A 19058-nucleotide genomic window follows, 5' to 3' on the forward strand; every position below is an offset into this window, starting at 1 on the left:
GAAATTAGAGCGCAACTCCTACATCAGAAAAGCTAGAACAATAACAGCAGCTGTGGACGTCCAAGTTCTTAGAAAATGAACATATTGTACAAATCTTACAACTTGCTTTCAGCCACCCAACATTTTGCATTTAAATAAACGCATGTTTAAATATCCAAAACAAATAAAAGTTCAATGAAAGAAAAAGAAATACACGCATAAATAAAAAAGTGGAAGTTCTGGAAGCAGAAGCCCAAGTATAATAAGACGTTCTGCCAGAATCTCAGCACCCAGTTAGGTGTTGGCAACGTCCAGCACTGAGACGCAAGACGGGTAGAGCAACAGAGTCTACGTGAATTATTCATTCCATTTCTTCAGCCATACGAGTCCTCACCACATGCAAATAACCAAAACATTTTCAATTACTTCAAATACATTTCTCGAAAAAATAAAAGAATCATTAAAGAATAAGAATCCAAACTCGAGTACGAATTCTTCAGCAGATATCTTATAGAAGGAAAACAATAAATAAACAGACTTTGTTTTGCTAAAATGTAGGCATCATAGCGAGCCAAGAGCTGATAGCAGACAAAAGCACTGGCTTTCTGAGACGCAACTTTGTTATAAGATCCTCTACTATGTACACAGACACTATCCAGGTTCTCATCAAACAAATGAAAATTCAGAAGGTTTGTCTGGAGAGGACCTCGAAGAAAATTATATTCCGAATTGCATTGATAACCTTGCACCAATAGCTCTTATAAAAAAAATTAAAACACTACAACATCAAGATCATAGCATCCACCATAACAGTTCAAGTCTAACGAATTTTGTGGAAGTGCATAAATTAAATGTGGGAGCATCTGAATGCACAGGACTTATCAAAATAAGGAATCCATGCCAGAATCTCAGCACCCAGCTACATATAGGCAACGTACAGCACTAAAACGCTATAGAAAAAGAGCGAATCAGAGACTCTAAATTGTTGCCCTTGCACGCAAGACAAGTTATAGAACGACATTCCCAGCTTCACTATTTAATTAACCGCATCAAATGTTGGCTTTTACAATCGACTATAAAACAAAAATATCAAGACAAAATCATCATCAAGAGGGAAAATCCATATGAGAAATTACTTACCCAAGAACTGTGGTCAACGAATCATGGAACGGAACAAACTCAAGATTTCTCATTAAACTACTTGTGAGAAATGCGAACAACACCCGTGGGTGTCATAACATTACTTGGAAACTTAGCGACAGATCCAACACTATGCAAAGAAACTCTAAGAGCAAACAACAATAATAATGTAACTGAGTTACAAATTTATCATCGCCTAAAAATAGAATGGAGGAATATCTGAATGCATAAGCTTCATTAGAAGGGAAGCAAATACCAGAATCTCAGCACCCAAGAATTGGTATTGGCAACGTACAGCACTGAAATCGCTATTGAAAAATAAAGAACTTCAGAGACTCTAATTTGTTGCCTTTTGATCCGAAACAACACAATAATATTATAACTATTAATCAAAGAAAACCCTAACATCGAAACAGAGGGCTCAGATTATAAGAGATGGCATCAACAAGCTCACATTTTGAGCTCTCATAGTTTGATGGTATATAATTTTCATCATCACAGCCTCTGGTTAACCAATGAGTTAATCATAAAATGGAAAAAAGAAAACGAATAATTACAATAAAAAAAAGTGTATCAAAACGCCTCAGAATCTGTATAAGTTTTGGTAACATCACAGACAGAAATATCTCAGATGGTACGGACAATTTTGATGCATCACAGGCCTATATATCAAAACAACTAAAACATTTAGTTTAGAATTTAGAGATTGAATTGGAGATGGAGGAAAGGAGAGGAAGGGAGGGGCGGCGGCTCATGCGCAGTCGGTAAGGATGTCTATTGCTGGGACTAAATAGAGGTTTCGAATAGGGCAGAAACCCTAATTTGGTGTTCTCTTAATTTAGCTAACTGACCCGGGCGATGTTTCGGCCCAACCCAACATCAGAGTTCAAAACTCAAAACATTGTTTAAGACAATGAAAGCCTAGCCCGATATGATACGAAGTAGTTTTAATACACCTAGACTGTGGGACTTCTTCATGGAGAAGAAAAAAATATCATTATTGGATAAATTAGGATTTTATCATTGGCCAAGCTATGGCGATTCATTGATCCTGTCATGCATATTATTGATAAAAAATATTGGTTATAAATAACATCATTGGCGTGAGAAATAGTGTTTGTTATGTGTAAAAAGGTTGTATTCATGTAAATAAAATTATATGCATTAAATAAAAAACAGTAGGAAAGGTTGAGCTCTATCCAATACTCACCCCCTATCACCTAGTATACATTGCTCTTGTGTTCAAGCTGATAAGAAAACTTGAAATCTACACGCACAAAAGCAGGCTCAATAGATCATAAGGATAAGACAAACATGGATAAAGCAAGGAACAACTTGCTAGTAACTGAACCAGCTTGCTTCAATAAAGAATTGCAGGAATCCATAAGGAAAAAAGAAACTTACTATCATTGCTCCAGTAGGATCAATTTACCAGTAGTATCGGAGTGCTGAAACTACTATTATCAAACCAGTTGAATTTGTTATGACATCACAGAAATGATCTTAGCATGAAATTTGAATATTCAATTTTTATTGAGACCCCATGATGGCACGCTGGTGATTGGTACATCTTCACCAGGCGAGGGCGGTAATAAAAGCTTGGTTCTATAGTCTGATAAATCGATTCGAGGACTCGTCGCCATTCCCCCCTAAGAAGAGTGTTTGCTTGGAAAAGAAGGTAACATAGTCATGTTAGGATATTGTTATTATTATGGTAAATACCCCACTTCCACTTTGTATAAGTGGAACAACTTATCACCCACTTGTTATAAAGCGGAAACATATTTTGTAGCATAATTGATGCCATATTTTATGGCTTTCTTATTCTCTCCATGTTGACAAATGTGCTGGAAAAGCTTACTATTGATGCCTATAAAAAGAGGCATTATTGGAAAGCAAAGGTTGAGATAGTGAGAGTGTAGTAGAAGAACAAAAGAGAATAGAAGAGAAAGTTGAGTGTTGAAGAAGCTTACCATTGATGCCACACGTATGCCACGCGTCTTATTCGCCCAAATAGACTGACTTGAATCGAATACCAGACGACCTAACCTACGTGATTGACCTGGTAATGATGATGTTGTTATGCACAGTGGTATGCCATGTCAGCGACTAATCAACTAACATGTCAGCACAAAAGGGCCCACATGCCACATCATCAATCACAAACAGAGCTGAGTTGAGCCTAGTTGCGAGCTGAAGGATAATATCCTATATGGTTGATCCTACATGAAATCAGATCTGAGATTGAATCTGGATCGCTTATCAGGCCAGAATTGTTTTTATCAAATCTTAGTAGTCTGAAATGTGATTTGGACAATTTTAGACTTGTTTATATCTAATTTGATCATTTCAGAAGCAATGGTACGGTTTGATTATTGAAATTTAAATTGAAAGTGGTGGTGGAGAATTAATAAAAGAGATTGCCCAATCAGGAGGTATCTGAAGGTTATCATAGTGATTGATGGAGATGAAAAAGAAGAAATCATACATGTTTGTCCAATTACATATACTGAACCGCTAAGTGGGGAGATTTTTTTCAATTGCCTTGAGGGAAGGTAAAATTGGGACACCCTGGACACTCGATCATATAGACAATTAAATGTGTAGAGTGAAAATTAATAAAGACTAATTTTGATGAATTTAAGCACTAATAGTCTTGCTAGATGTTGAGAAATCAAGTATAAAACTAAGATATTCCATATCACTTATAAAGGAAAGCCACAACAAAGCTAGCAAATGGTTGCATATACAGAAAGGCAGTATAATGGATAGATATGGCCTAAGATGTTCTATCTAGGAGATTACGTTTTAAGTGGAACCAGTGTGACCCTCCAATCTTTCTTAGGAACTTACTTAGTTGAAGGATTATCTATATGGTACTATTTTTATATATGTAATAATTTGTAATGAAATTATTGAATATTAGCAGGATGACGGCACAAAGGAACAATTGAGTTTTATATGATCAAGTATTAGATGGAGTGGTGATTTCTCAAAATAAGTTAGATTTGGTGACTGTAATTTCGTGAAATGAGGATTGATGAAGATCCTGATAATGGAAGAGAAATATAGTAAGGGGATATATATTGACACCTTATTTTGACTTGAATAGATGTTATGACAAGATGAGCTATTGTCAAATATAAGCAAGGAATATGGAGAATCTAGAGAACATAAATTGCATGAAGGCATACAGAAATTATGCAGGAGCACACTTAGATCTAATAAGATACTGTAATGAGACAACAGGTGTAAGGAGAAGAAGTGTTCCTAGATGAAGCTCAAAGTAGAGACTATATAGAAGTTGTACAACAGGAAGTTTATTGCGCTTTTGATGAACATAACAAGTGAAGACCTTTCTAATGCATGCAAGGATGGAAAGATGAGCTATTGCAGAGACACCTAATTAAAAGGGTGCAAACATCTGTGATAAAATCTGACCGCTTATGATAAAAAATGAAGACATTAAATAGAGTTGGTGCAAGTAGAATTGTCAAGCAGAAAGTCGTATAAGCTCCAAACATAGAAACTAAGATGAAGGATTATAAGGAGTGTATCGCAACTTTCTCTTCTATGTGATCAGTGACTGTGATCTCTCCTATAGTCCATATGGTGGTAGAGAATTATGAAGCCATTTTAAAGCATCTCAGTTGAAGGAGGATGCGATCACCTATAAAAGGCGAAGACACCTTCGACAAAAGTGTGAGGGCCATGAAATAAGCCCAAGTTCAGATTGTCCTATGCTAGGCAGAGACACCTTAGGAGAAGGTGTGAGGGTCATGATATGAGTCCCAAGTTCAGAACACCTTAGAGCTGATGTGATAGCTAGATAAGAGTAGACAGATGTATGGATAGCTAATAAAGTGATTAAAATGAGTATAAAGATAAATATCGAATTGATTTTGATGAATATTGCCTCCATACTAAAGATCAATGAGCTAAAAGATATTTGTATTTGACAATAAGTGGATGACTTATGGAGCATTAAGATGCGACTGCTAGGAATGAGCAGAGGGTATGCGTAGGTTCCAAGAATACGTTAACTCTTGTCAAAGTGGTGACCTTAATAATAACATTGTGATACTCATAGTATGGAGACAAATATGAATTAACTTTTGATGGGTTGCCCTCAAGGTTAAAAGTGAAGAGCTACCTGGACTTTTAGGACTAAGAACGAGAGACTTATGAAGAAGTAAGGTGTGGTTCCCAGGGTGGAACAGAGGGCAGACACAACTTCTGGTTGAGTAGACTATTGAAAGAGTGTTGAGCTTGTGATTACATTCAAATACTTAGATAATGACTATTATACTTTAAAATAGAACTTTTCATTTGAGGGGGTGTTGTAAGCCTTGGTGTAAGGCTTGAAAAATCATTTCGTACCAAGCATGGTTGATATGCTTGAAGGGGAATGTTGTTCTAGATATAAATGTTGGCACTCTTCAAATGAGATATGACAAACCATCTGGTTGAAATGATCTTTTAAAGTAAGTAAATGGGTGTTTCGATGACTCTGGTGGTTGAAAGGTTTCGCCAATACCTGTAAACTTGGTCATGGACACTCTTAAAAATGGTAAGCTTAAAAAAACTGCAGGATGCAAGCTTGTGCTGAAGAAGTAAGAGGACAATTGCCCATACAAATGGTAAAAGGGATGATTGTTAGAATATTGTTATTATTGTGGCAAATACCCTACTTCCACTTTGTACAAATGGAACAACTCATCACCCACTTGGTATAAATTGAAAGCACATTTTGTAGCATAATTGATGTCATATTTTATGGCTTCCTTGTCCCCTCCATGTTGACAAATGTGCTGGAGAAGCTTATCATTAATGCCTATAAATATAGGTATTATTGGAGAGCAAAGGTTGAGATAGTGAGAGTGTAGTGGAAGAATAAGAGAGAAGAGGAGAGAAAGCGAAGTGGCTGCCAAGGGTAGTAGCCCTGCTGCCGCGTGCAGTAGTGTGTGAGAGCAATGAGAGTTGAGAAAGGGTGAGCCTCTTCCTCCATGTATTCGTGTTGTAACCTTTTCTCTATTTATCTTTAATAATATTTATTTTTTCCATGTATGTAGGCAATTTGTCAAATTACGTTAAATATTGTATTAATGTGCTTAGTTTCCAATGGACAACTATCAGAACATCACTGATCGGATTCCCCGACAAGCCACTCCTTGAATGGAAAGGAACCTGAGAAATGCATTGCCAGATAATACAATCTATTTTATGAACATTAAAACACATCAAGTCATCTTAGTTCAAAGGAGAAAAGATTAAATACCTATAATATCTTTGAACCTCATGGCTAATGCATTCCGAGTTTCTCACAGCAACTACAATGTTCTAGTCTTTTTTTCTGCTTTTTTTTTTCTCTAACGGAATGGGAGTTCACAGAATAGCACATTACTAAACACTATTAAACCCATAAATGAATATAAAACAAGTTTAGATAAAGAAATACAAGTTTCCAAAATCCCAATTTAAAATTACAAAATAAACATTACAATGAACAAAAGAAGAGCTCTCTTCCACCCCTAACACCCCTCTAAGTTATACCCCCACAGATAAATATCAAATCCAAGCTACCATGTTTCTCCATCTCCAAGTTTATAGGTACACTCTTATTATACGATCACCTTACTTCATGTAATTTCTTCTGTGAGATTTCACTTGTTTTTTCCATCATTAATTGAATATCTTTTCAAGAAGATCCTAGAAAGTGCTCATCATGCCTTGAACCATGATAAGGCAGTCTCCATTAAAGGATTTTCTTTCAGAATATTCATGGACGTTTGGACTTGTGCTCCAGATGATGGGTGGTATCAAAATCGACATGGACAAAAGCCCTTTCTACTTCAGGAAGTTGTTCCAGCTTCTCTTCTAGTGTCTCCCCAATATTATGTGCTTGATCAAGAGACATATCCTGTGGTAAGACTATATGAACCTCCACAAAGTACTGACAACCAAATGTGTATGCTCTAACAGTTTCAATGTGCTTAATATCCTTGTGATGGTTCCAGATTAGATACGTCAGCTTAGCTAAATACTCTGGAGGAGCTGTCCTCCCTATTAATGACCAGACATTCTCCACGACTGTCTTAGCCCAATTGCCCATCGTATATAAAGCTATCTGCATTATAGTTTCAACATATCAGTTGTTGCTATAATAATGTGAAAAAAAGGGGAAAATATACAAAGATTACTGAATAATTCTGATTCATGAACTAATACTGTCAACTTACAGCGATGGCTCCAATAGGATCAATCCACCAGTAAAACTTGATAGCTAACACTGCTGTCCCTAGACCAATTGAATTTGTAATGACATCGAATAAGTGATCTTGAGCATATGCCCTAACAATCTCATTGCTGAATCTGCGGCAATATACCGCGAGAACAAATTTTACCACTGTGGCAGAGACCATAATGCCAATCATCCATTTTTCTTTGTCAGGATCTCTTTCTGGCTGAGCCTGCATAGAGTAAATCGAAAAGATGACTTTAATTGATTTATGGTTATATAGAAGTTGTAGCATATACTAATAAGTTTTGCACTGCCATACCCTTGTAATAAGTTCTCTTCCTGACTCGAATAATATCTGTAATCCAAGAGTTGCCATTACTGATGCGAAAATAACTATTCCCTGCCAAAAAAAGAGCACTGAATCGGTGAAAAAGCACAGAAAATATAAGACGACTTGAACAATTGATAACCCAAATACAGAGTTGTGATCGATATAAAGTATAAACTCATTAGATTTTTTGCCAACGTGTATCACACTTGCACCATCTTCAATGACCTAAAGTTCATATCTTCTTAATGCTACTCGAGAAAAAAGTGAGCAAATGAAGCGTTGCTTAGTTTTGAGTGTCTCTGTTAACGATGCACCAATACAAGTGTGTTGTATGTGAAACAAAACAAAATTCCGGGGACATTAATTGGTTTAGTAATATAATCACCCTCTTTCAAGTCACTGCAAAACAACGAGAAACGAGTTCATATATATATACAACTTCACGATCAGCTGAGGGAACAAGGCCTACCACAGGTTGCATTCTTTGCTTGCCAATAGGATATTGAAATTGATTTGGTTTTCTCATAGTATGAGCAGTAAACCACAAAATAAACCCTGATAATAAATCCAAGAAGGAGTCCAAAGTTGAAGCTATCACTGCCAATGATCTGCTCTCAATAGAAGCATACACTTTTGCCAGGAAAAGCACCAAGTTGGCTACATTTGATGCATATATTGCCCCTCTCTCATTTCTTGCAAGCTGTTTCATTTCATCCTGAACCAACAAAAAAAAAAATGTCAAGCATAAAGAAGATCACATGATCGAGCGAAATCTTCACGAGAGCCAATTGGGAACAAATTAAAATGAGTGTAACAGAACCGACTGCTATCATCAAGATGCTCTCTATAAGATCATCGTCTCAAAATAGTTATGACCCAGGATAAGTGGTTCCAGTCCTCTAAGGCACTCATATTTGAGGAGCTGAAAATTAAAAAGAAAGGAAGAGAAGGAAGGTAAAAGAACTTAACCTCGCTTAAACTTCCAGGCAAAATACCCAACTCAATGAACGAGTCTACCTCATGGAATCCCTCGACAAGCTTTTCCTGCCTTCTGTAGTATTCTGAAATTCTCTTTTGTCTCCCTGCCGGAGAGGAAAAAAGAAACCTTAAATTTACTAAGCAACTATATTAAGTTTGTAATTAGTGATGTGAAAAATCAATTTCTAGCTTACTTAGTGTTTTTAGAAAATATCCAAAGCCAAAATGTTTATCCATCCGCCTCTCTGGCAACTGGAACTTATCCACACCAAGTTGCCAAGACGGCTCCCTTGTCATCGTGCTCACATTCTCTCCTGTCGCAGCAGGTGATAGAAGCTCCGTTCGATAGTCTAACGAATCTGTTCGAGGACTGCTCTGTCTGCTCGCCATTTTTAAGCCCAGGAAATTGCTTCGAACTTGTCCGGGGCTTATAACTTTTGAGCTGTGTGTTCCAATCAGACCAAGCTCTCTTTGCTGTAAACAGGGAAAAGTTTTAGTATGAAAAGATGTGCTTTGAAGTGGAGCAAGAACTATAGCCACTTCTTTTTATCTAGTTAACAAGAGGGCCCCCAGATTATGTACACAGAAAGCATGGAGAACGTTGATTTCATCACACGAGCAGATAGGCGGGCCTGGAAATCGGAGACATTTTCAAAGTAACATCATCTCATGCCTTCATTGGAGGCTGGAGCTGACTCCATGTATTTAATTCAGGATTGTACTCCAAGTATGAAAGGAATCTTAAGCAACGAATAAGTTCCTTTTCACACCATAAAATTGATTTCAGTTCTTGCTTGGTGAAGTGGCTTTTCAAGATCCATTTCTAGCTGGTCCACAGCCAAAAGGGATTTGCATTTTGCAGTAATATTCATTTGTAATTGACTGATCACGACACGGCCATTAGCTAGAGGTCCTTGGGGCTATTGAGCTGTGGAGGACAATCTAATTACACACTTTACTTTTAAAGTAGGAATTCTGTAGTTGGGAAAATCTGCTTCGACAGGTTTTCCTCTCAGGAATACAAACTTTTCTTTTCCCTCCGATTTCTTCACTACTTTTATTCAACCATTACAGAGTTGCACAGATAGAGCTTGAAACTTGGAACAAGCTTGCTCCAAAAGAAAAACATGAAGAGAAGCACAGAGTCTTCAAACTTATGTGGTGCCTTCATGTCACAGCTTAATTTGCAGTAATGTTAAGATTAAAATTAAAATAAAATCAGCGATCACAATAATTAATTCCATAGATTCCCATTTCCATCAATGGGCTCCTCTTTTTTTTTTTTTTTCCTTCTGAAAAAGCTATCCGCCGGCTCTAAGCATTGATATATAAAGATGGTAAACTTTAACTTAACCCCAAAACTATATCCAAGTTTGAATTTAACCCCAAATAAAATTTCAAATGTCATTTTTCAGCGAAGATTCTTCCTACAAAACAGCTTCGGTTTTTGAAGCATAAACGCAAACTTGGACAGAATCCACTAACAGATATAGATAAAGGGATTCAATTGAGAATTTTATACTCGGAGACAAAAAATCAAAGTTATTTAGGACTTAATCCGGAATACTTTATAGTTGGAGGGGTGACTCAAAAGAAAATCAAAGTAAAGCTTAAAAAACGAAAATGACAGAAATCAACCAAACACTTGTTTACTTACTGCTCCTAGTAAAGAGAGAAAAAAAAAGCTAACTGAAAACAAGAGCGAGCTATCGAAGTCGAAACCCTAAGATTCTCTCTCATCACAAATAGCACTTCTCACTGTGAATCAGGGTTTATCAAAGCTAGGAAGATGGTCAGTTTCTTTTGTATCCGTGTACTTATATAGTATAGGTGTATGCGTATGCTGTTTGCTAAACTGATTGTATTGATTTCTGCTTGCTTTATTCTAGTTTTCATCAACATATGTGTGCGATGAGGGATTGATTGTTTCTTTTGAATTATTTTGTACAATTATGTGGTAATCACTGTTAATTGTAGGTTTTTTAATTTACTGGTGTAAACTTTAAATGTATTCTTTGGAGAATTTGAAGTTACATTGAGTTAGGCTTTGTTAATTGGTGAGTTTAGGGTCTTGCTTGCAAAAGAGGAGCAAAAGGAAGAAAATTCTTCTTGTTGCAAAAAAGAAGTCATCACTAGTTTTTTTAGGGAAAAAAATCTTAGTTTGTGTAAATTTAATGCAGTTTCTTTTTTTTTTTTTAATGTTTCTTGGACTATGTGATGTATGTGCGCACTCAGCCTGTTTTCACGGAAAAATTTTAGTTTGTGTAAATTTAATGCAGTTTCTTTTTTTTTTTTTAATGTTTCTTGGACTATGTGATGTATGTGCGCACTCAGCCTGTTTTCACGGAAAAATTTTAGTTTGTGTAAATTTAATGCAGTTTCTTGTTCAAGAAAATTCTTCTTGTTGCAAAAAAGAAGTCATCGCTAGGTTTTTTAGGAAAACAAAAATCTTAGTTTGTGTAAATTTATGCAGTTTTTCTTGGATTATGTGATATGTATGTGCGCACTCAACCTGTGTTCAAGCAAAAATTTTAGTTTGTGTAAATTTAATGCAGTTTCTTGTTCAAGAAAATTCTTCTTGTTGCAAAAAAGAAGTCATCACTAGTTTTTTTAGGAAAAAAGATCTTAGTTTGTGTAAATTTAATGCAGTTTCTTGTTCAAGAAAATTCTTCTTGTTGCAAAAAAGAAGTCATCACTAGTTTTTTTAGGAAAAAAGATCTTAGTTTGTGTAAATTTAATGCAGTTTCTCTTCTTCTTTTTTAATTTTTTCTTGGATTATGTGATATGTATGTGCGCACTCAGCCTGTGTTCAAGCAAAAATTTTAGTTTGTGTAAATTTAATGCAGTTTCTTGTTCAAGAAAATTCTTCTTGTTGCAAAAAAGAAGTCATCACTAGTTTTTTTAGGAAAAAAGATCTTAGTTTGTGTAAATTTAATGCAGTTTCTTGTTCAAGAAAATTCTTCTTGTTGCAAAAAAGAAGTCATCACTAGTGTTTTTAGGAAAAAAAATCTTAGTTTGTGTAAATTTAATGCAGTTTTTTTTTTAATTTTTCTTGGATTATGTGATATTTATGTGCGCGTTCAGCCTGTGTTCAAGCAAAAATTTTAGTTTGTGTAAATTTAATGCAGTTTTCTTTTTAATGTTTCTTGTATCATGTATGTGCGCACTCACCTGTGTTCAAGCAAAAATTTTATTTTGTTTTGTTGCCTGTGCATGCACAGTCTGTCTTCGCTGTGAAAAAAATGGCAATCTTACTGATTGATGGTTTATAAATTTCTATTATTCCAAGTTGTTTTCTTTGTGTTTATTAAGCATATTTTCATTTGATGGGTTATAAATATGTGCTGAATCATGCAGTTCTATGTTAATTATGGTCATGTAGGAATTTAAACAAAAATCATTTTCAATGTGTGTGTGTTCACTTTATTTTTCTTTAAGTTTTTTCTTCTTCTTCTTTTGTATGCATTTTTTTTCTACAGCACAAGTTAAATAGAGGCAACCGTGAGAAAGTCCAGCAGTTCATGAGTATAACTGGGACAAGGTAAACCAAAGATTAAATTTGATGTTGCTACTGTACTTGGAATGATCATTATTGAGACTAAACTTTAAATTAAATATGAGGTTCCTGGAGGACCCTTTCCCTTGCTGTTGATACTCCTCTTTTTAAAATTAAAATTAAATAATGGTAGCAAGAATTAACTTTCATTGGAAAGATCTTGTGTGCATGTGTGAGTAAAGTAAGAATTGTATCCAGGTGCTTTTCTGTTTCTTTTATTTCTATTTCTCATTGCTTATCGAAGCAATTTTTAGAATTTAAAATTGAACTTATTGTCTAATCAACATGTTTTACTTATTCAAGTAAAAAGGAAAAAAGAGAGAAAGGAATAGATTTCAGAACATGATATGGGCAATGACCTTTCATAAATGTGACATCTTATTGTTCTTGGGAATAATTATTTGAATGTGTGTTCATGATCTGCACAGGGTAGCCTCGTTCCTTTTCTTTTACAGTTTGGTGATTAAATAGTTATTTTGAAATGCAGCGAGAAGATTGCTGTTCAGGCTTTGAAGGCTAGTGATTGGCATCTAGAAGGAGCATTTGATGCGTTCTACAGCCAGCCTCAGTCTAGAACATATACTGATTCTAGACATATGGAAGAGCTTTACAACAGATATAAAGGTGAACAGTACTAATCTACCTACTTCTCTCTCTAGTTGCACTTAAATTAGAACCTTCAGTATGCTGCAATTAATAAATTTTAGATGCATTGCCACATGCTTATTGAAAATGTGCATTTAGATGTATTGCTGTATGCTTATTGAGGATGTACTTTTAATTCTATGTTGTTATATTATACATCTGTGCTTTAATATTAAAAGAGGTATTGATGTTAAGATAATCATTAAGGAAGTGGTTGTTGCTTATAACCCTGCTTCATTTGCCACTATTTTGATGCAACCAAATTGATAGTTCTATCCCAGGTAATCTTGGTTCTTCTTCTTTCTTTCTATTTTTCCTTTTACAGAATGCAGTATTCAAACCTAGAGACACCAAATCTCTCTGTTCCAATTATCTAAAAATATAACTTGCTCCATGTTTATTTGAGACTCTGTGCACACCATGTAGGATCCAAATTGACAGAGCAGACATAAATGTCTACAATGTATATACAGATTGCCAATTCTTTTTGGGGTACAGTGTTCACAAAAGAAAAAATATACTGTTAGAATATCTCAGTTATTTGCTCAATGGCAATTCTGATTATCATTCTTTTTGGAGTACCATTATCTGCATGTGTCTTGGTGCATTTGAAGCATATTAAACTTATAAATAATTCATGTTTTTTGTGCATGTATGGATAATGCATAAGTTAGTGGAACAACTTTTTTTAATTGGAAAAGCCCTAATGGTTCTATATAGCATCCAACAACTTACCAAATTTTGTGTGAGTACAAAACTCACTTTTTTCACAAAGATACTCTTTAAAGAACATAGTTACCCTATTTTATATTACTAGCTTAGCGAAATTATGTTTACTCATAGACTTTTGCTCTGATTCGTTTTGCAGATCCTTATGTTGATATGGTACTGGTTGATGGTATCACCATTCTTTGCAATGATCTTCAGGTGCTGCTTTGACTTCTATTTATTTGTTTGATTATAAATGTTGCATCGAATCAGTTCAAAGATTAGAAATTGTTTCTCTTAGATTCTGAAAATAACATCTGAACCTTTCTCATTTGTCAGGTGGATCCTCAAGATATTGTTATGGTATGCATGCATTTATCTGTCCCAATGCTTTGTTTCTGAGGTCATGCATCTGCATATATTTTTATTCACTCACATATGTATTCTGGTATTCTGTTGAATTACTTAAACAGGAAATGTAACCTGATCATGGAACAAGAAAGAACACGTAGACAATTTTGCAAAATTGCAATTGCTTTGCATATGTTATACATTAAATAATAGTTTAATCAGTCTAGAAATTTATATGTTCTTATGTTATTACATTTGACCTGCTTTTTTTATATAGAAATACATTATAGATATCGAGTGGGTATCGGTGATTGAACCAGCACCATTAGATTTAAAGACTAGGGGTTATTGTTGATGTTGATTCATCTACTTTAATGTCTCTAATTCAAAACTGAACTTGACAATTTTGTTTCATCCAGCTCCTTTATTGTTCCCGCTATAAGTAGTGAAGAAAACTAAAATTTACTCATGTCAATCCCTACAAGTAATATATCTAGAGAAATGTGATTGATTACTTTGCAACACTGTTTCATTTATAAATAACCCTTGTTCAAACATCTTCGCCATTGGCCATGTACCTCATAAATAAATTGATCAATTATCCTGATGCAACTTTAAAAATCTTATCAGAAGATGGACAAGGTTAGTTCTCTTTTTTTATTCAGCTTCCTTCATGGTCCTTGGCTTAGCTTGTCCCTTAAATCTGAAGTAATCTGGCATTTGATGATTGGAAAGATTTGAAGAAAGTGTGTTAGTTGTAGTTTCTTGAAACTCGTCTAGAGTATATGTTTTGCTGCCTGCCTGCTTCTAATATAGTGGGTGACAGTTTAAGAAATATTTGACTGGTCTCTCATTTGGCACTTTGGAATTTCAAGCGCTTGGTAACTTTAATCAGTTTTTCCTGGGAAATGTTTTTGAGCTCTTAGTTCAATGGATGTAAAAAGTTAAAGTTTCTCTCCACTGCTTTTCAATTTGGAATCTAGGGATCTGAAGTATAGCAATTTTAATGTTTTTTTCTGAAGAAGTTACTGTTTGCATATATACCGGCAAGGAATAATTTATTTAAGCTAGTGATAGGAAAACATAGAAGGAAGAGATAATTAATCAATTGTAATTGTGTAGTTCATACAAAGTGGTCTAGTAGATTTGTATTTGGAATGGTGGGGTGTTTTCATTAATGTGGCAAAGTATGGTAGGAGAATTTTACTCTCACATGATGCATGGCATGAGAGGCACTTTAAAAATTCTTTTCTAATTAACATCTAACTAATTCAAGGTGGAAAGTTACAGGAGTCTTTTCAAACTTGTATTGATGAAAAAAGACTTTCTAGTGTAAGTAGGTTGTGTAAGAAAATAGTATAAATCATGTCTTGGGATCTTACCTAACAACTTAAGTTATTGGGTTGAATTGGTTCTTTGATATGGTATCAGAGCCTTAATGACCAAGCGATCACGATTTTGAATCTCGCCACCTATATTCTATTTGATAAAAATTAAATATAAGATAATATGAGTTTGTGCAAGTTTCAAACTCAAAAGGCTTTTACTTGAGGGGGTATATTAAAAAATAATATAAATCATACTTTTGGATCTCATCTAACAGTTGAAACTTTTGGATAAGATGGTTCTTTGATAGGTTGCACCTGTTGATAGGTTGTGTTTAAATATGCATGGATTCGACCTGGGTAAGGCTCGGGTGAATCAACCCCAACATATTTATTTTTAAATGTAGCGCTAACTTGGCTGCTTTCCTAAAAAGTGAAAGTCCTACATGGGATTTGGGATTAGGCTTGGATCCATCATCCCTTGTTTAAAAGTTCTGCTTAATGAAAATTTCTCAATTTTGATTCTTAACATATGAAGTGATAATCTATGCATCTTATAAGAACTAGATGTGTCCTTTTTCAAACTTTGGGATAGTTGGGAATGTAAAAGTGGGAATTTTTATCCATTTGCATATCAGTAATGTCATCTCATAATAAAGAGTTTCAAAGTATCTAGAAAGGAAGCTCATGGTAAAAGTCAAACATATAAGCGACATTCATTTCATTAAAGAAACTGCATATGTTCCTGCCTGGAATGCCAACCTGAAAACTTCCCTGCGAGGATTGGGCCATTTTAAGGCTGAGCTCTGCATAAAACTTATACTCCTAGTATTCATTAACAGGTACCCATTAACCCATGATATACCAGCTAATTTTTTCTTCTAATTGATAACTTGGCATATTGTCAACTACATATGTCAATCGGGGTAAGGTAAATTGGTAATATGTTATGTCACTTGTTATTGCAGTTAGTTGTTTCATGGCACATGAAGGCTGCCACCATGTGTGAATTCTCCAAGCAGGAATTCATTGGTGGATTACAATCACTGGGGTTAGTGTACAAATTTTCTGTGTATCCTGTTGTTTGTTTCACTCTAAAGAAGTATATGTTGATAGCATGTAATTGTTTTTATGGGAATCTAGCTTAAGCTGTATATTATTGGCAGGGTTGATTCTTTGGATAAGTTTCGTGAAAAAATACCATATATGCGATCTGAGCTGATGGATGAACGTAAGTGCAACTTCATAAACTATGAAGAATTTCTCAGATAAATTATAATTTTAAAATTTCATTCCAGGGTGGGTTGTATAGATTGTATTATTGATCACAAACCTTTGGGCACACAAACTTGGCGCCCGTGCGCACATGCACAAAGACCTAAGATACATTTGTTTAAATAATTTTAAAGAGGTTTTTTTATGTGGTTTTAAAGAGATTTTTTTTATCTGGATTTTATCACTGAAATGACCTTTTCCTCTCATTTTCCAGAGAAGTTTCGTGAAATATACAACTTTGCTTTTGGCTGGGCAAAAGAAAAGGTAAACACTGTTTTGCACAAAGAATGTGCCTGGATTTGTGCTTGACGATAACTATTATTTTTTGCATCTGGCATACTTGACATGTTAGATAATTTGCCATTGATATTGAAAATTTGTGTCCAACAATTTAAACAACTGCCTGTCTGTGGCATAAACCAAGCCAGGTACCAAATTTAATGAATAAAGCACTTTAATGGAGTTGATATGTTAGCAAAACTTGTTATTCATGAAACTGTCAATGATGCTCATTTCATATCTCCAGAAATCTGTTTTCTCATCACAGTGCCTGGTTTTGTGAGTATTTGTCTTGATGCATGTAAGTTCCCATGTGTAGAATAGAACAAGCCTGTGGTTACCATATGCATACATGATTTAAAGCGTCACAAGTCCAGCTTCAGGAACAGCACAAAAAATATTTAGTGCTTGCTAGTGGTTGTTGTCAGACCTGATATTGGAGTGCACTTTCCGATGATTTTTTAATACATTAGGTTTTCCAATCTTATGCTGACTCTGGTGTTTTTTTGTTGATATTAGGGTCAAAAATCGTTGGCATTGGATACAGCAATTGGTATGTGGCAACTGCTGTTTGCTGAAAAACAGTGGCCTTTGGTGGATCACTGGTGCCAGTTCTTACAGGTAGCTTTTAACTACATATGATGATCTATCATTTCAATGTTTACTGAAAGCATTCAAGGTTGATTATTCCTAAATTCAGAATCTTTGCTTATGAATAGTGGATCTGGTATCTAGATAAGCTGACTTGGTTTGAGTGGTGGGTATGCAATAGTAATAAGCTAACCAGCTATCAGTCTTGAACGGCTATATTCTAGAGTGATTATGTCAGGAAGTGTTTTAATAAGCTAATCAGTAGTCTTGAACACCTATTTATGAATGGCAAACTGACATATGTAATTGCAAGTGTCCTTAATAGATATCTGTCACCAATTTCATTCCTGTACTATCTGTTTTTTCTCTAGTAAGAGATGACTTTCTAGTAGGTTTGACCATTCATGTTTGTATCAACTATGGTTTTATTTCTTATCGATATTTATATTTTCATGAATTATTTATTTATTTTTATTTTATCAATGCTCTCAGGCTCAGCATAATAAAGCAATCTCGAGGGACACTTGGTCTCAACTGCTGGAGTTTGCCAGGGTAAGATAAAGCATTATGCTTGCTGAAGTTATTTGCTTGTTTCAACTAATATAAGCATATACACCCATAGCTAGTATGTTGTGCCATATTGAGCTACTAAAAGGAGAGGGGAAAGAGAAGTTATTCTATAGTAGGTAATTAGATGTTGTACTGACAAAGTCACTAGATTGAGTATAAAATAATTTGGCCTATAAGTTTGCAGAATCGAGGATGATGATTAACGGCCCTAACCTGCTTAAATTTGTGACTTGATTGAATTTCTCGTGACACTGAGAGATGTAGAACTCTATTTGACTAGCCTTAGTTCAGAATTTGTAGGACTGTATCACGGGGGCCTGGTCTCGTATGATTGAATCTATTGTCATTGTGAATACTAATCTTGTAGAATGGTTTTCTTTTCAACGCAGACAGTAGACCCAACATTATCAAATTATGATGCTGAAGGTGCATGGCCCTATCTGATTGATGAATTTGTTGAATATTTGAATGAGAATGGCATAATGCAAAAGGGTCGGTCAACTGATTGGAGCCAAAAACGATGATTGACCATGGGAATCCTCTGATGCAGGTCGTGGATTTTTGGTTTATATTCTGTCTTTTTCCTCAAAACTTTTCTTTTTTCTTTTTCTTTCCACAAGACCCAAAATGAAAGGAAAAGGAAAGATGCACTGGTATCTGATATCTGAATTTGGCAACCCGCACTTGGATTTTCAGTTAATGGGATTTTCTGTATTGGATCCATTTCTTGTGAAAGCTGAATATCTTGTTGAAATTTCGCAAAAAAGAAAGGTTTGTTGGTGTGTAATATCTCACTTTTCTGTGCTCTATCTTTTGTTTTGATAATGCCGCTTCCATGTTTGTGTCTTCCTGTCGTTGAAGGTGCAAAATTCTGTGTCCAAAAGTAGTAGCGGCTTCAAAAGAATTGAAGGTCTTGCAGGTCTCCTTTAGATTTTAAAAATCTCGATACGAATTGGAACCTCCTTCATAAAAACAAGTCAGAATGTTAACACGCTCACTGCATCGAAATAGCGTCTGCTAACTCCAGTCTTCACTTTCACCCGTGGTTTAATGCGGTCTGATCATGGAAAGGCTTTTATATATATATAT

The 19058-nt window shown here is 35.1% G+C and overlaps 2 protein-coding genes across 2 annotated transcripts; one reads left to right on the forward strand and one right to left on the reverse strand.

Moving 5' to 3' along the window:
- Positions 1-6583: 6583 nt before the first annotated feature.
- Positions 6584-9370, reverse strand: LOC105128034 (metal tolerance protein 9). Its single transcript, XM_011029535.1, has 7 exons — positions 9343-9370; positions 8864-9211; positions 8661-8773; positions 8161-8406; positions 7680-7760; positions 7359-7589; positions 6584-7246 (listed from the first exon to the last, which is right to left on the reverse strand). Exons 1-7 carry the CDS (start codon positions 9368-9370, stop codon positions 6899-6901), a joined length of 1395 nt encoding a protein of 464 aa, XP_011027837.1. The 3' UTR covers positions 6584-6898.
- Positions 9371-10303: 933 nt separating this feature from the next.
- Positions 10304-18775, forward strand: LOC105119703 (defective in cullin neddylation protein). Its single transcript, XM_011017906.1, has 11 exons — positions 10304-10461; positions 12149-12210; positions 12713-12849; positions 13739-13797; positions 13918-13941; positions 16223-16305; positions 16421-16485; positions 16744-16793; positions 17328-17429; positions 17892-17951; positions 18359-18775. Exons 1-11 carry the CDS (start codon positions 10459-10461, stop codon positions 18491-18493), a joined length of 780 nt encoding a protein of 259 aa, XP_011016208.1. The 5' UTR covers positions 10304-10458; the 3' UTR covers positions 18494-18775.
- The last annotated feature ends 283 nt before the right edge of the window (positions 18776-19058 follow it).

This window comes from Populus euphratica, unplaced genomic scaffold (assembly GCF_000495115.2).
Source record: "Populus euphratica unplaced genomic scaffold, PopEup_1.0 scaffold1.1, whole genome shotgun sequence".
NCBI lineage: Eukaryota > Viridiplantae > Streptophyta > Magnoliopsida > Malpighiales > Salicaceae > Populus > Populus euphratica.